The sequence below is a fragment of the Lolium perenne genome, chromosome 5 (genome assembly GCF_019359855.2).
Source record: "Lolium perenne isolate Kyuss_39 chromosome 5, Kyuss_2.0, whole genome shotgun sequence".
In the NCBI taxonomy this organism is placed as follows: domain Eukaryota; kingdom Viridiplantae; phylum Streptophyta; class Magnoliopsida; order Poales; family Poaceae; genus Lolium; species Lolium perenne.
The window spans coordinates 44,669,617-44,687,269 of record NC_067248.2 but is presented as its reverse complement, the minus strand read 5'-3'; the positions used below and the strand labels follow the sequence as shown (position 1 = coordinate 44,687,269).

Sequence of the window (17,653 nt, the reverse complement as noted above, 5' to 3'; positions counted from 1 at the left end):
CAACATCGACGAACTCGTCGCCCGAGCTCATCCTCGATTCGGACGGAGCGGCGGGGGCGGCACCCGAAGTTGGGCGAGGAACAGCGGGCGGGGTGTGGGGCTACCTGCGCTAGCTCTGGGATGCGGGGTTCGGGCGAATCGGGCGGTGCGGCGGCGGCGGAGTGTGGTGGCGGCGCGGGGAGGGAAAGAGCGAGCGGTTGCGTCAGCTGAAATTTCAGCGCGTCCTAGATAAGAATCGAGCATTCGGTTCGCTCGAGCGACCCCTACAAATACATGCCGTTTTGGGTTTTCGGTCTCGGCCCAAAAAATGTTTTTCGGTTTTAGCCCTTTTACTGTCACTGATCAGCGCCATTTTTTTGCCCGAACCCGTAAATTAGCGGTTATTTTTCGGTTTTGGCCCGTTTAGGGGCTCTCCTAGAGATGCTCTTACCCATGAAGACCAATTTGAAAGGCTTCAAGTTCAATGGAATTCACCCGTGTACATGAAAAATGCGGAGAATTGATGACATCATTTGGGTGAGAATGAAATTAGTTCACAGAGAGGTAATCACGCCGATTATTTTCGGTTATTTTCTTATGCTGACTAGGTCTCATACGCAAGTATATATATACTCTCTTCCTTCACATGCTGCTAAATCTTTTTATTATTTTCGGTGATTTTCTTATGGTGACCGGCAGACTACCCAAGAGGGTCAATGGTGCACGTGATACTCTCTTCTTTCTCCTCTAGTTGGCACCATGGTTTCCGGACTTCCGGTTTGTCCTTTGCGGACATCTCAATCATCGTTATGAGGTTACGGCATTATCTTGAAATGGAAAATAAAGGTCAAATGCTGGAACGCATTTTCACTGGGTCTTGCCGCCGGCCGAGCAGTCATTGTATACCAAGTTGGTAAATACACGTAGTAAAGCACATGTCATCTCGTATACGTAATCAAGAGTTCAAGACTCAAGAGTCAAGAGAAAGTCATTGAAAAGGACATGGCGGGGGCAGAGATGACCACGGAGTGCTTACATATGCTGGAGTTTCCGGGTCTTTCGCGTCGCAGCCGCGGATCCAATGGCGGAGCAAGACGCGAAGCTCCTCGTCGAGCGGCTGGTTGGTTTCACCGGCGACGACCACGAGCGGTTCCTGCTCAAGATCAAGAATCGCTTCGACCGGTGAGGAGTTTGGCCGTTCATACATCTCTCTGTGTTGTGCTTGAGTTGTGCATACTGCATATATGAAGAAGCTTCTTACATGAACTTTGCACGCAGCGTGGGGATGGAGCTTCCGACGATCGAGGTGCGCGCTCAGGGGCTGGCGGTGGAGGCGGAGGTCTACGTCGGGAGCCGGGCGACGACCAACATCTTCCACTCCGCCACCAGCATTTTCATGGTACTTCTCCGCTCGTCCTGTACTGCTGTATATCAGTATATGCATATAGCTGGAAAGTCTTGGCGATGCAGTTTTACTGAATATATATGTCTTCTAGGGCGTCGCGAATGCTTTCCATGTGTTGCCAAACGACTGGAAGACCAAGCACACAATACTGCATGAAACTAATACAATCATGAGGCCAGGCAGGTACGTATGTTTCACCCAATAGTTTGAATAATCAAGCTGAATCAGGTTTGGTTTTGTCGTTGATCAGGTATTCAGGTGCATGTCTGAGAAATTTTCTTATTTTTGAAGTCATTTAATCTAGTACCTGATCATCGATTTTCTCAATTGGTTGGTAGACTAACAGTTTGTCCTTTTTTTCCTCTCATGAAGGATGACTTTGGTGTTGGGGTCTCCAGGATCAGGGAAAACCACACTGCTCAAGACTTTGGCTGGAAAGCCAGACTCAGGACTGAAGGTCAATATACTATTTTTAAGCTGCTCTCTTTCATGAGCAGCGTGTTCTTGTACTCCCTCTACGCCAAAATATAGTGCTTTATAAGATTTTTGAAAGTCAAACCTTATGAACTTTGATAAAGTTTGTACCAAAAAAATATTAGCATCTACAATGTCAAATCAACGCCATTTAATTCATCATGAAGTTTCTATTAATATGGTATATATTGTAGATATCAAAAATTGTCTCAATAAATTTGGTCATAGTTAATTAGTGGAGTTTGATTTTCCCGTAAACCAATGTGCACTATATTATATCAAGGACGGAGTACATATTAGCTCAATAGGCTGTTGCTACTAATTAGAAAAGATTATAAAATGTTCGTATTCTCCAAAACTGACTTTAGTGCTAGTCTTTAATCTATGAGCCAGGGCTTTAGACGCACAAAAGAGCGCCGATGATTTTATTTTAATTCGAGGACAAGTCGAAAGCAGTTTTATCCCCAATGTTAAATATAAATACAATGCCTAATCTGTTTCCATTAGTTCGGACCTTTCGTTTAATTGGCTACTAGTGCGGTGATTTTTTATGGTATCAGAGCCAAAATATTTCAAGTTCAAGACTCTGCTCACACAGTTTTAAAAAAGATTTTGCGGCCTCTGCACCAAACCCACAACTCACACTAAGAACTAAAATAGCCTAGACGTGAGGGGAATGTTGAATATAAATACACTGCATAGTTTCCTCCCATCAGTTCAGACTTTTAGTCCATTTGACTTGTGCGTCAATCTTTCACCCAAATGAACAAACTATGCTCCAGTTAGTGGAATCCATGCAATCAATTTTTCTGTCTTTAATTATTATCAATAGAAATTAGTTTGAATATTGTTAAACTGAGAATAGTTTCAACACTTTGTCATGGTTAGTGTTTCATACTACACATATGACTTTCTGATAACATAAACATATAATACTTCGGAATGTCTGGTTTGGTCAACCATGCTTTTTTTTTTTCAAGAACACGCATGAGCCACGCGTGTCTTCCTTGATTAAAATAGAAAGAGAATTTTATGATTACAAGATCCAAGCGCATATTACAAACCAATCTGCCTCACAATCCACACACACACACAGCAGGGTACCTACGTTACTCCTTGCTGAGGTCCGCTACTACCTCCACGAACACACAACCTAGCACAATTCCATTGCTCAAACTCGGCCTTGATGCGTCTACAAAGCTCCATGGGCAGGACCGCGATCTTGATGCCCCTACGATTCCATTGTTTGTTTAAATACTAGCTTTTTGAGGGTAGCCCAAGTTGATGCATTCATTGACTTTGACTATGCTAGTATGCTCATCTGCAAAACTCTATAAAGACCACAGCAAAGACACATTTTAGTGGGTGTCTTCGGAAATGCCCTGAACAATACTAAGTCTGTGTGCTTATCTGGAAAAATAATAATGTGTCCTGAAACCAATACAACCACGGACATTGGCGGATCTAGCATCGCTCTTACCCGGGCAGCTGCCCGGGCTTCCGGCCAGCCGGCAAGCATATTTTTGCCCATATTTTATATGTATGAGGGATTACCTAGCAGGTACCCCTCTCGCGTCGCTCCTCCTGGCGACCGGGAGGGGCAAACCCTAGCCACCGCCGCCCCGTCCGCCCTCCCCCCTCTCTCCCTCCTCGTCGCCCCTCGAGGTGCTGCCGGCCAAAGGCCGCGGCGCCGGTGAAGGGGGCGGCGGGGATTTGGCCCTCGACTGCGGTCCCCGGCGCCAAGCACAGCCGCATGGAGGAAGGTGGCCAGGCTGGGCTTGCCGGGGCTGAGGCCACTGCCCGGCGACGCTCTCCACCCCCGACGCGTCTCCCCCTTGGTTGGCGACTCCGGCAGCCGCTCCTCCGTCCGTGGCGGCGGGTGGCTCTCGGGATCTGGCGGCTCGGTGGCGGCGGGCTTCGGTGCTGGAGGGGCTACTGGTGGTGGTCTCGGCGGGGGCCCTGGACGCCGGAGCGGCGGCTCCGGATGGTGGCAGCGGTGCCGTCTTCTTCGCGGCGAGCGGTGGCCCGTGGCCCTGGCCGTGTGGGCGGCAGGGTGGCGGTGAGATCTAGTCCGGGGTGTCATGGCGGCCGGTGAAAACCGAGCCTCGACCTCGGTCTTGGCGGATGATGGCGGCGTCGGGCGACGTCGTTACCTTGTCGAAGGCGTCATCTTTGCCCGTCTTGGCACTACACTCGGCGGGTTCGGGATGCGCGGCTGCCGGTGAAAACCGTGCTCCGACCTCGGTTGGCGGACGATGGCGACGTGTCACGCCGCTACCTTCTTGAAGGCATCGTCGTCGCAGTCTGCGGTCTCTCACTCGTGCTGCTCCGGGGGAAACCCTAGGTCCAGGTTTCCCGGATCGGACGATGGCGGCGCGCTCTGCGTCGTTCTACCTCTTGGGGCATCGTTTTTGGAGCAGCTGCTGGATGTTGGCGGATGTTGGTGGAGTGGATGGTGGAGCCGTCTGGCGTCATGGTGGCATCGACGGCAGGTCTTGCAAGGTTAATGCGATTATCTCTCTTGAAGATGGAGTCGAGGAAGACGGCGGAAGCAACTCCTGTGGCGTGGGCGTTGGCGTGCGCTGAGAGTCTGCTTGACTGGATGTGCTTCTCACCTGCTATTGGGCGGTTTGGGAAGGCATTTAGTTTGGATGATGTGAGTTGGTGTATTGTCACCCTACACATCCCACTGCAGGTATAGTTAGGTTGCTTCGAGAGTGATCTTTTGTATTGTTTCTTGTAAGACTTCATGAATAATCTAATAAAAAGCCGTGTGCATCCTTTGGATGCAGAAGCTGGGGCGATTTTTCCCCCTTTTCGAAAAAAAAAAATATTTTATATGTATTTGACCAAAAATTAGTATACTAAACTTATTTGCTCGGGTTTCAAAATTTTCTTTGGTCCACCTATAACCAGGTGTCTGGAAGAGTCACTTACAACGGCCAGGGAATGGAACAGTTCTTTGCTGCAAGGACAGCGGCGTACATATCTCAGGACGACCTCCACAACGGGGAGATGACAGTGAGGGAGACGCTGGCCTTCTCCGCCAGGTGCCAGGGCGTCGGGGATCGGCACGGTAATGATCAACACCTACAACTGGCTTAGCAAAGTTCATAACTTTTTTTTCCGATAAAGAGCAAAGGTTATAACTATTTCAATGGGAGCAAATTGGTCCATAAACAAGTCAAGTAAAACTGAATTCATGGCCTGTGTTCAGATTTGCTTGCAGAGCTAATGAAAAGGGAGAGTGAAGCAGGCATCACGACGGAGCAGGACATCGACATGTTCATGAAGGTGAAATTACATCCTTGTCCTATTTCCTCTTTCATTTCAATCATTTTTTTTTTTGAGAACACAGTACAACGCAGACACTCACAAACACGCACGTACAAACACCCCTATGAACGCACGCACGCACCCCTACCCCTATGAGCACCTCCGAGGGACTATTTCAATCATATTATATTTTAGGTGCTGCCACAAATTCCAAGAAATGCAATCGCTCATACATTTTATGTGTATGTACCGATGAAAATATTGTGAAATATCACTATAGACATATTAATTGTTGCGAAGCTGGTGATATTTTCATGTATGAAGGCCCTAGTACATTATGTAGACCTAGTTCATTTTGTTTCTTTTCTTTGAAAAAATCCCTAGCACATATATGTTGACAATGGAACTGTTAGTTCCTGCATGAGATCTAGTGAAAAGGTAGTCTTTTTTTTAAAAAAAAAGAAATGTGTATAGCTAATATTGTACGGAGTACAAATATTTGTCAAATCAAGTTTGTATTTTTAAATTATAAATCCTACGTTACAAAACAAGCTCAAACAAATGAATGGGGATTTGGTTGACCCTTACTTCCCGGGCCACTCCCTCCAAAAGAAAACCACCGCGGTCACCCATTCCCCTCGTTTTTTTAAACATAAGGCCTAGGCCCAGCTTTAAATTAATAAAGCCATAAGTCAATACAACACACACCGCAGAACAGAAACCTCCATAAGACAAGTGCTGCCATACAAGTACCCAAGTCTGAAACTCATAGAAATAAACAGCCAGAAGGTAGCGAGGAGCCGCGCGAAGTAGGAAAACGTCAGACCACCCATGATGTCGATGTCGTCAGCGTCCTCCGGCCCTGATCCTCGCGTGCAGCCTCCTAACCTCGTCCAGCGCCACGTCCAGCAGCGGGCGGTCCTTCCGTCTGACCAGTACCCTCCAGCTCTGCATGTAGATAGACATTTTGAAGATTGCATCAGCTGGGCTGGAAATCAGGGAGCCTTCAATAGCAAGCTTGTTGCGGATGTTCCAAAGCGCCCAACTCTGGGCAGCGAAGGTGTACCAAGCTATTCTACGAAGTCTACCCGTCAAGCCATTGGCAATGGCAACAAAGTCCGCAGCCCCTGTTGGGTCCCAAGAGCAGGCAAGGAGATCCCTAATCCCTGCCCACATAAATCTCGCAATGTGACAGGTGAAGAAGATATGATCACAAGTTTCCCATTCCCCACAAAGGGCGCACCGCCCGTTCGATGGCCCGTTCCGCTTGAGCAATTGGTCCCCGGAGGGAAGCCTACCACGGATAAGTTGCCATAAGAACACCCTGATCTTCGGCGGTACCCTCGTGCGCCAAATCTCCTTAATGTGGGTAACCGTCCCCCTTCGGGACAGTTTAGAGTACATCGAGTTGGTGGAGTACTCCCCGGATGGTTCGAGAGCCCAACGAACGACGTCATCGCCGTCAGAAGCCGGCGAGAGGTCGAAAATCCTGCAGAGGTTGTCCCATTCGACCCGTTCGGCTAAGCCGAAGGTGCGACGGAACCTTATCCGCCAGCCCTCATTGGTCCCGACCCCCTGGACAGTAGCAAAGTGGTTGTCGCAGCAAGCAAACAACCGAGGGAAGGTGAAGCGAAGGGGCCCCGTACCCGTCCACCAGTCCAACCAGAAATAGGTTCGACGCCCATTGTGAACCTGGTGCTTAGCACCCAATTTAAAGTACCATTTGATCTTTTGTATGGCGTTCCAGAATTGAGATCCTTTGGTGGGAACCGCCGGGAAAAATAGATCATGGTCTCCCAGGTACTTGGCCCTAAGAAGGTCGGCCCACAGGCCTTCAGCGTTCTGGTAGATCTTCCAGATCCATTTTACCATCAAGGCGATATTCATGGACTTGGTGTTGAGGATACCCAACCCTCCAAACACCCGGGGTTTACACACCGTTGCCCAGTCCACCATATGGTACTTGCGTTTGGCCCCCACTCCCTCCCAAAAGAAGCGGGACATGTGCTTGTCCATGGCTGCATGAGTCGTGTCATGAAGCAAATATAGGCCCATGGCAAACAACGGGAGGCTGGAGAGGCAAGAGTTGGTGAGCTCAAGTCTCCCAGCAGATGCCAAGAAGAGGCCCTGCCAAGGCTCGACCTTGTGGCCAACCTTCTCAGTGAGGAAGTGCCAGTCCGCGACTGAGAGGGGGCGGTCACTAACCGGTAAGCCAAGATAGTGAAGCGGCAAGCTCCCGAGCTTGCAGTTTAGGGAGTCAGCCACCCTCTGACGCTCCATGTCCGTGACCCCTGTCACAACCACTTCGCTTTTCGCGAAATTAATCTTAAGCCCCGACATGTTCTCAAAGCAGAGAAGCAGAAGCTTAAGATTGGCGAGCCCAACCTCGGAGGGTTCCAGCAGAATCAAGGTGTCATCTGCGTATTGGAGGTGCGTGATCCCGCCCGGGATGAGGTGGGGCACCACACCCTTGAGGTGCCCAACCTCGGTGGCCCTGGCAATGATAGCCGCCAGAGAGTACACCATGAAGTCAAACAGGATCGGGGATAGCGGGTCTCCTTGCCGCACACCCCGAGCATTCCTGAAGTTCTCCCCGATGACGCCGTTAACATTGACAGCAGTCTGGCCACCCGAGACCAGCTGCATCAAGCGGTGGACAATCATGGGAGAGAAACCCTTCCTTAACAGCACTTCTCTCAGGAAGTCCCAACTTACCCGATCGAAGGCTTTCTCAAAGTCCAGTTTGAGGAGAAGGCCCTTGAGCTTCTTGACCCTCAGCTCATGGGCAATCTCATGCAAGGCGAGCACACCCTCGTGCAGGCACCTACCCCTGATGAAGGCCGATTGACTACGGTCTATAGTCCTATGCGCAAGAGGTGCGAGACGGGTAGCGTAAGCCTTGGCGACGAATTTAAAAATAACGTTTATGAGAGCGATAGGTCTAAACTGCTTGATGGTGTCAGCTCCCTGGATTTTCGGAATAAGGGATATGACTCCAAAATTAAGGCGCGCGATGTCGACCCTCCTTAGGGCGAAGTCATTAAGGATCTGAAGAATGGGAGCTCTAAGGATGTCCCAGAACTTCTTGAAAAAGAGAACCGGTAACCCGTCTGGACCCGGGGCCGAGTCAGGTTTCATGCCCTCCAAAACCTCATCTAGCTCTTCAGGGGTAAAGGTAAGCTCCAGACCCCTATTCTCCTCCTCGGAGATCCTCTTGGCAGCCAGCCAAAGGTCCTGAGCAAGGGAGAAGACCCTCTCCTCCCCCTCAGCACCCATCAAGCCTTGGTAAAACTGGTATACATGCCCCATCATCTCCTGCTGGTCAGAAATCTCCCCAGTTTCTGTCAGCAGGCGAGGAATAAGACACTTCCTACGCCTCCCGTTGGCGAAGGCATGGAAGAAGGCAGTACAGGAGTCCCCTTTAAGGGTCCACTGCAGCCTGCTGCGTTGTCGCCAGTAATCTTCTTCCGCGCCATCCAGCTGGACGATCTGGTCCTCTACGAAGTAACGGAGGGCCCATCCCTCCTCATCGAGACCGGACGAGTCGGCAAGCTCATCAAGCTCCTTAATTTGGGAGAGGAGGTTATCCCGAGCCTCCCTCCGCAGTTTGCCGAGATTGGCCCCCCAACCCCGCGGATGTTGGCGAAGGCCTCGCGCAATGCATTGCCAAAGGTCAATGCTGCAACAGTGAGGCCCCAACTCTTGGATACAAAAGGTCAACTTATCCTTGACCATCTGTTCAAAACCGGCTACCCTAAGCCACCAGGATTGGAAGAAAAACCTCGCCGGCCGGCGAATCCCCTGTTCGCCGTCATCCAAGAGAAGGGGACAGTGGTCAGAGCCCACACGGGTGACCGCCCCTCGTCGCCGCCGGGATGGCCACTCGACGGCTGTCGGCGGCGGCGGGGCGCACTCCAGTCGCCATTTCCCCTCACCTCCCCCCCTCCCTGCGCGTCCGCCCGCCCGCCCTCGCTCCATCCACTCCTCGACTTCCAATCTCTCCCCTCTGGCCCCTGTCCTTCGCCGGCGTGCTGCCGTCAGACCGGCGCCGCTCGCTCCCGCATCCACCCCGGCGGATCACGCCCTGGCGGCGGTCCCGCCACTATCTTTGGTGACTTCGCGCGTCCGACGGCCAGCCCAGGTGAAATCGCTGCAGTTCACCTGGAATCATCGCTGCTTGCCGCAGCCCCTGGCTCAAGCGCGTGCCGGATGCTGCTTCTTGATAGCCTCTTTGGCAGACGGCTCGAACTCTGCAGCTCGGCTCTGCGTCTGAGGATCGAAGAACCAAATCCGGCGGCTGCGACTAGGTGGGGAGTCTTTTCCAATGTGAAGAGGAGTAACCAGTGATGAACAGAACAACACACCACAGGGGGGGACATGGGGACGTCAAAAAAGGGATCCTATCACTATGGGCAGATATGAATTTCATAGGATTTACACCTTAAAGTCTGTTGATCCTGAGTTCCTGACTATGGGCGCTCCAACATTTTGATCCAAAAATATGTGAAGTTCTTTTCATTGGCAAAAGTTTCCTTCCTCCTTCCTTCCATTGTGAATTTGCGCAAATACAGTTTCTAGATAGAGTTAAATTCAAAAGACCTCCTCTATTTTACAATATTTAACTGATTAACTGGTCCACCCTTTCAGGAATCTGCAAATGGAAGTGAGACCGACATAATGACAAACTATATAATGCAGGTTTGATTCATGGGCTTACAGTTATCTGAAACACGACGAGTACACTTCCAGTCAACATTTTGAGTAGAGTTAGTACTTAATCTGCTCAAAAAAATACTTCCACTGCAGATCTTAGGGCTTCAGATATGTTCAGATACATTAGTTGGAAGTGATATGGCAAGAGGTATATCTGGTGGGCAAAGGAAGCGTGTCACCATAGGTGCGTTGAACTTGAAAATCGAGTTTTCATGTAACATACTCAAATGTCTGCAAGATAGGTTTTGAATCAGCCTCTTTAAAGAAAAGTATAATCGAAGGCCATCCATATAACAAACATCATGTCGAATTGGTAGCTACGATATTTGACGGGAACAGATCAACCGACTTTTACATGATTCACATATCGAAATTTGTTTCAGGAGAAATGCTCATCGGCCCAGCCAGAGCCCAATTCATGGATGAGATCTCAACCGGGCTTGACAGCTCAACTACGTATGAGATTGTGAATTTCGTAAGGCAATCTGTCCACATACTTGGGGGAACAGTGGTAATCTCTCTGCTTCAACCATCAGCTGAGACATTTGATCTTTTCGACGACGTCCTCCTCCTCTCAGAGGGGCGTGTTGTCTACCAAGGCCCCAAAGAAAATGTTGGCGAGTTCTTTGGGTCTCTAGGCTTCAAATGCCCTCCCAGAAAAGCCACTGCTGACTTCCTGTTAGAAGTAGGTGCATTTTAAAATCATCAGCCCTACAGAATTTCTGTAATCATTCCATGTCGCTCATGTTTTTAATTTTATTGTTTTAAAGGTGACTTCATTGAAAGATCAGAAGCAATATTGGTTGCATGGTAGTGCAACATATCGTTACTTCACAGTGGAGCAATTCTCAAAAGCCTTTCATCAATTTCATGAAGGACAAGCTATTGCTAAGTTTCTTGAAGTGCCATTTGAGAAGAACCAGAGTTCGTTGGCTGCTCTCGCCACTTCAAAGTATGGTGTCGGCAAAAGGGAGTTGATCAAAGCAGTATCTACTAGAGAAGTCATGCTTATGAGGAGGAACTCGTCACTGTACTTAATCAATATTGCAATTGTGAGTTGATACACCCCGTTCATCACTCAGTATAACTTTTGTGTTCACCTTGCACAACCATTCAAACAACACCCTTTGACCATTGGTTTTATAATAATAAACTAGTAGCGTATGCTCAATGTAGTCTTGTATTTATTGGACTAAACTACAGTTTCCACCATCAGTTTTAGCATAACACGGACTTTTGGCTCATGGGTGCTCTCCACCCCCATAGATCCACCGTTCATTATTGCTTTGAGATGGTGCAAGGGAAACTAAGGAAAATCTCTCTCGAAATCCATCTACTCAGCATACAAATGAATACGAGAGTCTCTACCCGACACATTGTTCAGGCGCGGGGCCTGCTACAGTGAATCCTGCGGTAGTACTTGTTTTGTCATATGATTCCAACAGGAAGTCTGTTGGAGATGCTAAAACAAAGTTCAATCACATATATGCGTTCTGCATTAGGGACCACCTGGAAGCAAATTAAAGTTTTGATATTTTCATGAGGGTGATGAAAGAATCATCCTGAGCCAAATAAAATATTATAATGGCTATTATTTATCACTGTTTGAATTAACGCCTATCTCTCTAGTTTTTCTTTTTCAATCCTATGTTTAACAACAAGGTTTATTTCATAATATTCTTATGGTTTCTCTTATTTCACTTGTCAACTTGCTACACGCTTTTGCTGTGTAAAGCTAGGATCGCCACTTCGTCTTGTAAGAAATTTGCAACACTTCACACTGTAAACTAATGTTCCCCTGGATATATATGTGCCCTCTATTCAATAATAGCTTGCAATGAAAAATAAAATATATTATTTGTAGACAATCAGTTTTGAAACAATCACTCTTTATAAGGAGCACTAGATATAAATGTGCCCTCTATGCAATCATAGCTTGCAATGAAAATTAAAATATTATTTGTAGACAATCAGTTTTGAAACAATCATTCTTTACAAAGAGCACTCTTGTGACAGATCACTATGACAGCGTTCGTGGCATCAACCATTTTCTGGAACAGCCATATGCATCGTGAGTCACTTACTGATGGGGGGATATATCTTGGGTTGTTGTACTTCTCTGTGGGTGAAACCATGTTCCGCAATTTGTGTGACCTTAGGGGAACAGTCATGAAATTGCCATTGTTCTTTAAGCAAAGGGATGTTTTGTATCCAGCATGGGCATACACTTTGCCTACATGTATTCTTAAGATTCCTATCACGCTTGTCGAAGTTACAATCTGGGTTTCTGTGACGTACTATGCAGTTGGATTTGACCCAAATATCTGGAGGTGAGCATTGTGAATAATGAATGGTCATGTACCCAGTTTTACTATTGCAATTTCCTTAGTTCATTACAGAATCCACAATGCTTATTTATCTATGATGAAGTTGGGAAACCTAATTTTAACATTGGTACAATGTTACTCATCCTGTAAAATGGTATTTCTTTGTTCTTCATGGATGCTTATTTCTTGAAAGAAGGGTAGTGTTATGATTGTTTTTTGTTTTCATTTGTTGCAAAGTCTAGTGATCTGGTAGTTTCACTAAATTTGCATGACTAGATTTGCTTACTTCGTTTTTAAGGTACCATTTTCATTAGTTAATTAAAGGGCTCAACTAAATATAAAAAATATTTCTTGTTTCCATTCATTAGCAGTTAATGACACTTTAGACGTATATCTAGCTAATTAAGCTAACTTTGGACACATACTATAGAAAAGCATGTGCAAATACATGGAAAAAGGTACGGGGAAGAATTTAACAATTGTTTTTGGAAATATATCTATTGTTGATTGTTCGTGCTGTTGGCAGAAGTATGCTTGTGTAGAGCTAATTTATACTTATGTTATGTTTGTCAAATGCACCTTTCAGTTTTTTTCTTTTATTTTGCCTTATCTCAGATTGAATGAAAAGGATTGTTTCATTGCAGGCTCTTTAAACATTATTTTGTGCTTCTAGCAGTCAGTCAGATGTCATCTTCTCTGTTTCGATTGATTGCTGGAGCCACAAGAAACATATATGCAGCGAACAACTTCGGAACATTCACAATAATTTTGCTTCTTCTACTAAGTGGATTCATACTTTCCAGCGGTAATTATAAAGCTAGTATAATAACTTCAAATTTAAAACTTACATTTTCTTATTAGCTCTCTTTGCACTCCAGAGAATTTGAACAATTTTTGGTTGGTTGGTTACTGGATCTCACCATTGATGTATGCACAGAATGCCATTTCAGGAAACGAATTTACTTCTAACCGTTGGAGTAAAGTAATTGCACTAACACCCTAGACCTGGAATTTTGAAACTTCTAAAGGAGAATAGTTACACACTCACATTTGGCTTTGCAGATACTTACCGGAACAAGGGAATCATTAGGAACAAGCATATTGAAATCTCGTGGGCTACTTGTACAAGCAAAGTGGTACTGGATTGGCTTGGGCGTACTGATTGGATACATATTTGTCTTCAATGGTCTTTACACTGCAGCTTTAACATACTTCAAATGTATGTTGAATGTTTTATTTGCGCTGCATCATAGTTGTGTAAACCTATTTCCATCTTAACAATGTATTATGGAGAATAATTCCTTCTTTTTTTGCAGCTTCTGGTATAGCCTTTTCATCATTGCAAACCAATGCACTAGAGAAAAATCATGCAAAGTTGAGTGCCGATGCTCCCTCAAAATTATATCATCAGAAAAGAGTGATGAATGGGTCACAGAGTTCTGTGAATAACAGAAGGGCTGCACTTCCATTTGTGCCACTTTCACTTACCTTTGACAACGTGAGATATTCAGTGGACATGAAATCGGTAAAGCAACATGATCTCATTTATATCACAATATCTTTTAAGCAGTTGATTAATTCCATACTATATGACAATAATTTTGTGCAGTAGCACGCGAACTTTATTTCCTTCTTAACTGCTTCCACATTTAAATCTACAGGTAAACAAAGCACATGGTGAGACAAAAGATCGTTTGGAGATACTGAAGGGTGTGAGTGGTTGCTTTAGACCAGGTGTGCTGACTGCATTGATGGGAATCAGTGGTGCCGGGAAGACAACACTGATGGATGTGTTAGCAGGAAGGAAAACATGTGGCTACACTGAAGGGACAATAACTATCTCAGGTTACTCAAAGAAGCAAGAAACCTTTTGCCGTGTATTTGGATACTGTGAGCAGTCAGATATCCACTCTCCACACTTGAGCGTGCTTGAGTCACTTTTATTCTCTGCGTGGCTTCGATTACCCTCAGAAGTTGACTCATTAACAAGAAAGGTCAGTACATAAGAATGATGTGAAGACTGATTATTAGGGTGTTGTTACTTGAGAGAAAACCTGATAAATATTTTGTAAAATTTTGATGGTGTATCTTTATCTCTTCATAAAATAACTATTTAAGCTTTCTCACATAACTCAGCTGATATTTAAACAAACATTCCAGTATTCCACTGAACCGAAAAACATACAATAGTGTTCTCTTTTGGTACAGTAACAAAAATTGTGTCATGTTCTGAATGCAGATTTTTGTGTACGATATAATGGAGCTCTTGGAGCTTACATCATTGCAAGATGCATATGTTGGACATCCTGGAGAGACAGGCCTCTCAAGTGAGCAACGGAAGAGGCTAACCATTGCAGTGGAACTTGTATCTAATCCTTCAATCATATTTATGGACGAACCAACCTCAAGGCTTGATGCTCGAGCTGCAGCGATTGTAATGAGGACTATCAGGAACCTTGCGGACACCGGTAAAACTGTTGTCTGCACCATTCACCAACCAAGTATTGAAATATTGGAAACTTTTGATGAGGTAATAAAACTTCTACTGCTAGCTGAGCACATTTATTTTGTTGGCATTTCTGACATCATGATCAATGAATCACAGCTTCTTCTAATGAAACAAGGAGGGGAGGAGATATATGTTGGTCCATTAGGCGACCATTCTTCACAGCTAATTAATTACTTTGAGGTTAGTTAAATGGTTGAAACCTTTTCTACTACCTTTTAGGAAATAGTGGGAACCATGGACCAAAAGTTACAATTGAACATGGTGTATTCAGGAAATTGAGGGTGTCAATAAGATAAAAGATGGGTATAACCCTGCAACATGGATGTTGGAGGTGACCTCAACTGTACAAGAACAGATGCTTGGGATTGATCTCTCTGGAATATATAGACATTCGGAGCTATATATGTAAGTGCAATGCATCTGGCTGTTATTAAAATTTGAAGGTTTCAAGTATGAAATGACATCTTTCTATCGTCTTGGCTGTTACCATGAAAGTTTGATGATAAGAAACAAGAATATTGTTCTGCCTTAGATATCCTTATTTTTTTCGTGAAAACTTGATTAGTGAAAACACAAGGATCAATCTTATGTGTGTTTCACTTCGGTTAATACATAGAAATGACTAGTGGTTATATACTCACATTTCTATTTGGAAATTGTAAGAATCCAAACAGCATGAAAAAATTGGTATGACAAGTCGTTGCATACTTCCATCTCATGTGAAAATGTTAATAATTCCTTTGGTGCCATGATACTGCAAGTAATTATGTCATGAGGCAAACAAAGGATTGAAACATTTCCTAACTGCAGAAATCATCAAGAGCTTTGGGATCTTAAACACTTTAGAAATTTGGGTGCTTGCTTCAGTCCAGTTTGTATTTTAGCATTTGAGTGGTTTTGGACAAAACATAACATATTTTTGTAGTGTGGAGACATCCTGCTTTCAGTCGTAGTTTCCATGGAACACAAAATAATAGGTATAGATGCAAAGTTTTTGTTTGCAGTGTAATGGGCTTGTATGGGGGCATGTTATTTGTATGTATTGTTAATTTTTATGGGAACGTCTGATCTTGTCAAGAAATACAAAATAGTATTCCATAAACATCTTAGGTTTAGTTTGGTGTTCACAATTTATTTTTATACTTTTAGATATACTAACAACTGGCAAGCATCATTTTCACTACGCGTTAGGAGGACAATAGACCAATTTTGTAGAATAAAGGTAAGAATCCCAGTAAGGATGAAGATTAGGTTCTGATTGAGCGATCACAGCTAAATAATTTTCCGTTTTATGGGACTAAAGCATTGTTATGGCCTACCGAGATACACAGCACATGCGCCCACTAACTAATAACTAATGATTTCAGGAGGACCAAGGCCTTGATAAGTGAATTAAGCATGCCTCCTTCTAGCTCTACTGATCTCCATTTTCTTAATGAGTATTCACAGTCTTTTTGGAAGCAGTGCTTTATATGCTTGTGGAAGCAGAATTTGTCTTATTGGAGGAGTATTCATTACATAGGATGTAGATTCTTTGTCACCATAATCATTGCACTGATTTTTGGCACGGTATTCTGGAACCTTGGCAACAAGAGGTGGGTCTTTAAATATCACAAAAGAATGCTTTATTTCTTAATTATTTGTTCGCCACGTTATAAAATGTTTCTCTACACAACACAGAACGAAACAACAAGACTTGTTCAATTCCATGGGGTCTATGTACTTTGCCATTCTAATGCTCGGTATTAAGAACGCACAAGGTGTTCAGTCAGTGATTGCCACGGAAAGGATAGTGTTCTACAAACAAAGAGCAGCTGGAATGTACTCGGCGCTACCTTATACTTTTGCGCAAGTAACTAATTCATCTCAGCAGACGGGACACTGATTCGTATTATCACTTTTCCGTAACTGCCAGTTTGATTATGTAAATGATTATGCATATTGCAGGTTGCCATTGAACTCCCGTACACATTCGTGCAGACTTTGATATATGGAGTTCCAGTTTACGCAATGATGGGATTCGAGTGGACATCAGCCAAATTCTTTTGGTATTTGTTCTTCATGTACTTCACATTCCTTTACTTCACATTCTTTGGGATGATGGCTGTGGGACTTGCACCGAATGGTGGTGTGGCAGCGATAGGCTGCTCTGCATTCTATGCCCTATGGAATCTTTTCTCTGGATTTCTAATCCCCGTATCTGTGAGTTGTTCTGCATTATTTACATAGTTATATTTAACTCATTTTGCCTACTCAATTATAAATTAATAAGTTGTTTTTTCTACACAGAAAATCCCTATCTGGTGGAGTTGGTACTACTGGATTTGCCCAGTTGCATGGACATTGTACGGGCTAGGTGTGTCACAGTTTGGAGACATCGAGGAGAGACTTGAAAGTGGTGAGACTGTATCGGAGTTTCTTAGAAACTACTACGGTTTTAGGCATGAATTCTTGGGAGTGGTAGCTACAGTGTCTGTGACATTTCCCGTGGCTTTCGCTCTCATATTTGGATTTGCTGCCAAGTATATTAACTTTCAGAAGAGATGAGAAACCCTATCTGAAACTGACGCATTAACAAGCAATGATCCATAGGAAGCGACTGCTCTTGCTATTATTAGTTCCTCACCATCCAAATATTCTTTGTGATATGTGTATGAATGAACTGTGCATATATATTTCCTTTGCCGGGATTCAAGTGCTCCCTCCGTCCAAAAATAAGTGCCGACACTTGTTTTTGAATGGAGGTAGTAATCTTTCTTTGTCACTGCCCTTTGGTAGTAAAGTGAAGCCACGCATGAATCAGAAGTTTACTGAAACAATCGTTGGACCAGTCTTGTTCTTACAATTTGCTTATTTTTTCGAGAACTACAACTTACTATGTGAATATGATTTCTACAGTTGTAACAAAACTGTGACGTGGATTACTCAATACCGGTAGGACTTTGCTGTGTGGTGTTTCACTATGCAAAT

General features: G+C 44.8%; 1 protein-coding gene across 1 annotated transcript; it reads left to right on the top strand.

Moving 5' to 3' along the window:
- Positions 1-1,031: 1,031 nt before the first annotated feature.
- Positions 1,032-17,356, top strand: LOC127298475 (ABC transporter G family member 37). Its single transcript, XM_051328326.2, has 23 exons — positions 1,032-1,161; positions 1,258-1,378; positions 1,476-1,567; positions 1,757-1,841; positions 4,775-4,934; positions 5,076-5,152; positions 9,782-9,832; positions 9,941-10,031; positions 10,231-10,532; positions 10,618-10,899; positions 11,864-12,177; positions 12,819-12,979; positions 13,053-13,156; positions 13,237-13,393; positions 13,491-13,699; positions 13,836-14,168; positions 14,414-14,704; positions 14,780-14,863; positions 14,955-15,088; positions 16,051-16,278; positions 16,364-16,535; positions 16,631-16,885; positions 16,973-17,356. Exons 1-23 carry the CDS (start codon positions 1,061-1,063, stop codon positions 17,228-17,230), a joined length of 4,062 nt encoding a protein of 1,353 aa, XP_051184286.1. The 5' UTR covers positions 1,032-1,060; the 3' UTR covers positions 17,231-17,356.
- The last annotated feature ends 297 nt before the right edge of the window (positions 17,357-17,653 follow it).

What these genes read in the sequence shown, in the direction of transcription:
- LOC127298475 (XM_051328326.2), top strand. Translation starts at nt 1,061, where the DNA reads ATGGCGGAGCAAGACGCGAAGCTCCTCGTCGAGCGGCTGGTTGGTTTC. An exon ending in GGGCGTCGGGGATCGGCACG is followed by an intron (nt 4,935 to 5,075) that starts GTAATGATCAAC and finishes GCCTGTGTTCAG; the next exon opens with ATTTGCTTGCAGAGCTAATG. An exon ending in ACTTAATCAATATTGCAATT is followed by an intron (nt 10,900 to 11,863) that starts GTGAGTTGATAC and finishes CTCTTGTGACAG; the next exon opens with ATCACTATGACAGCGTTCGT.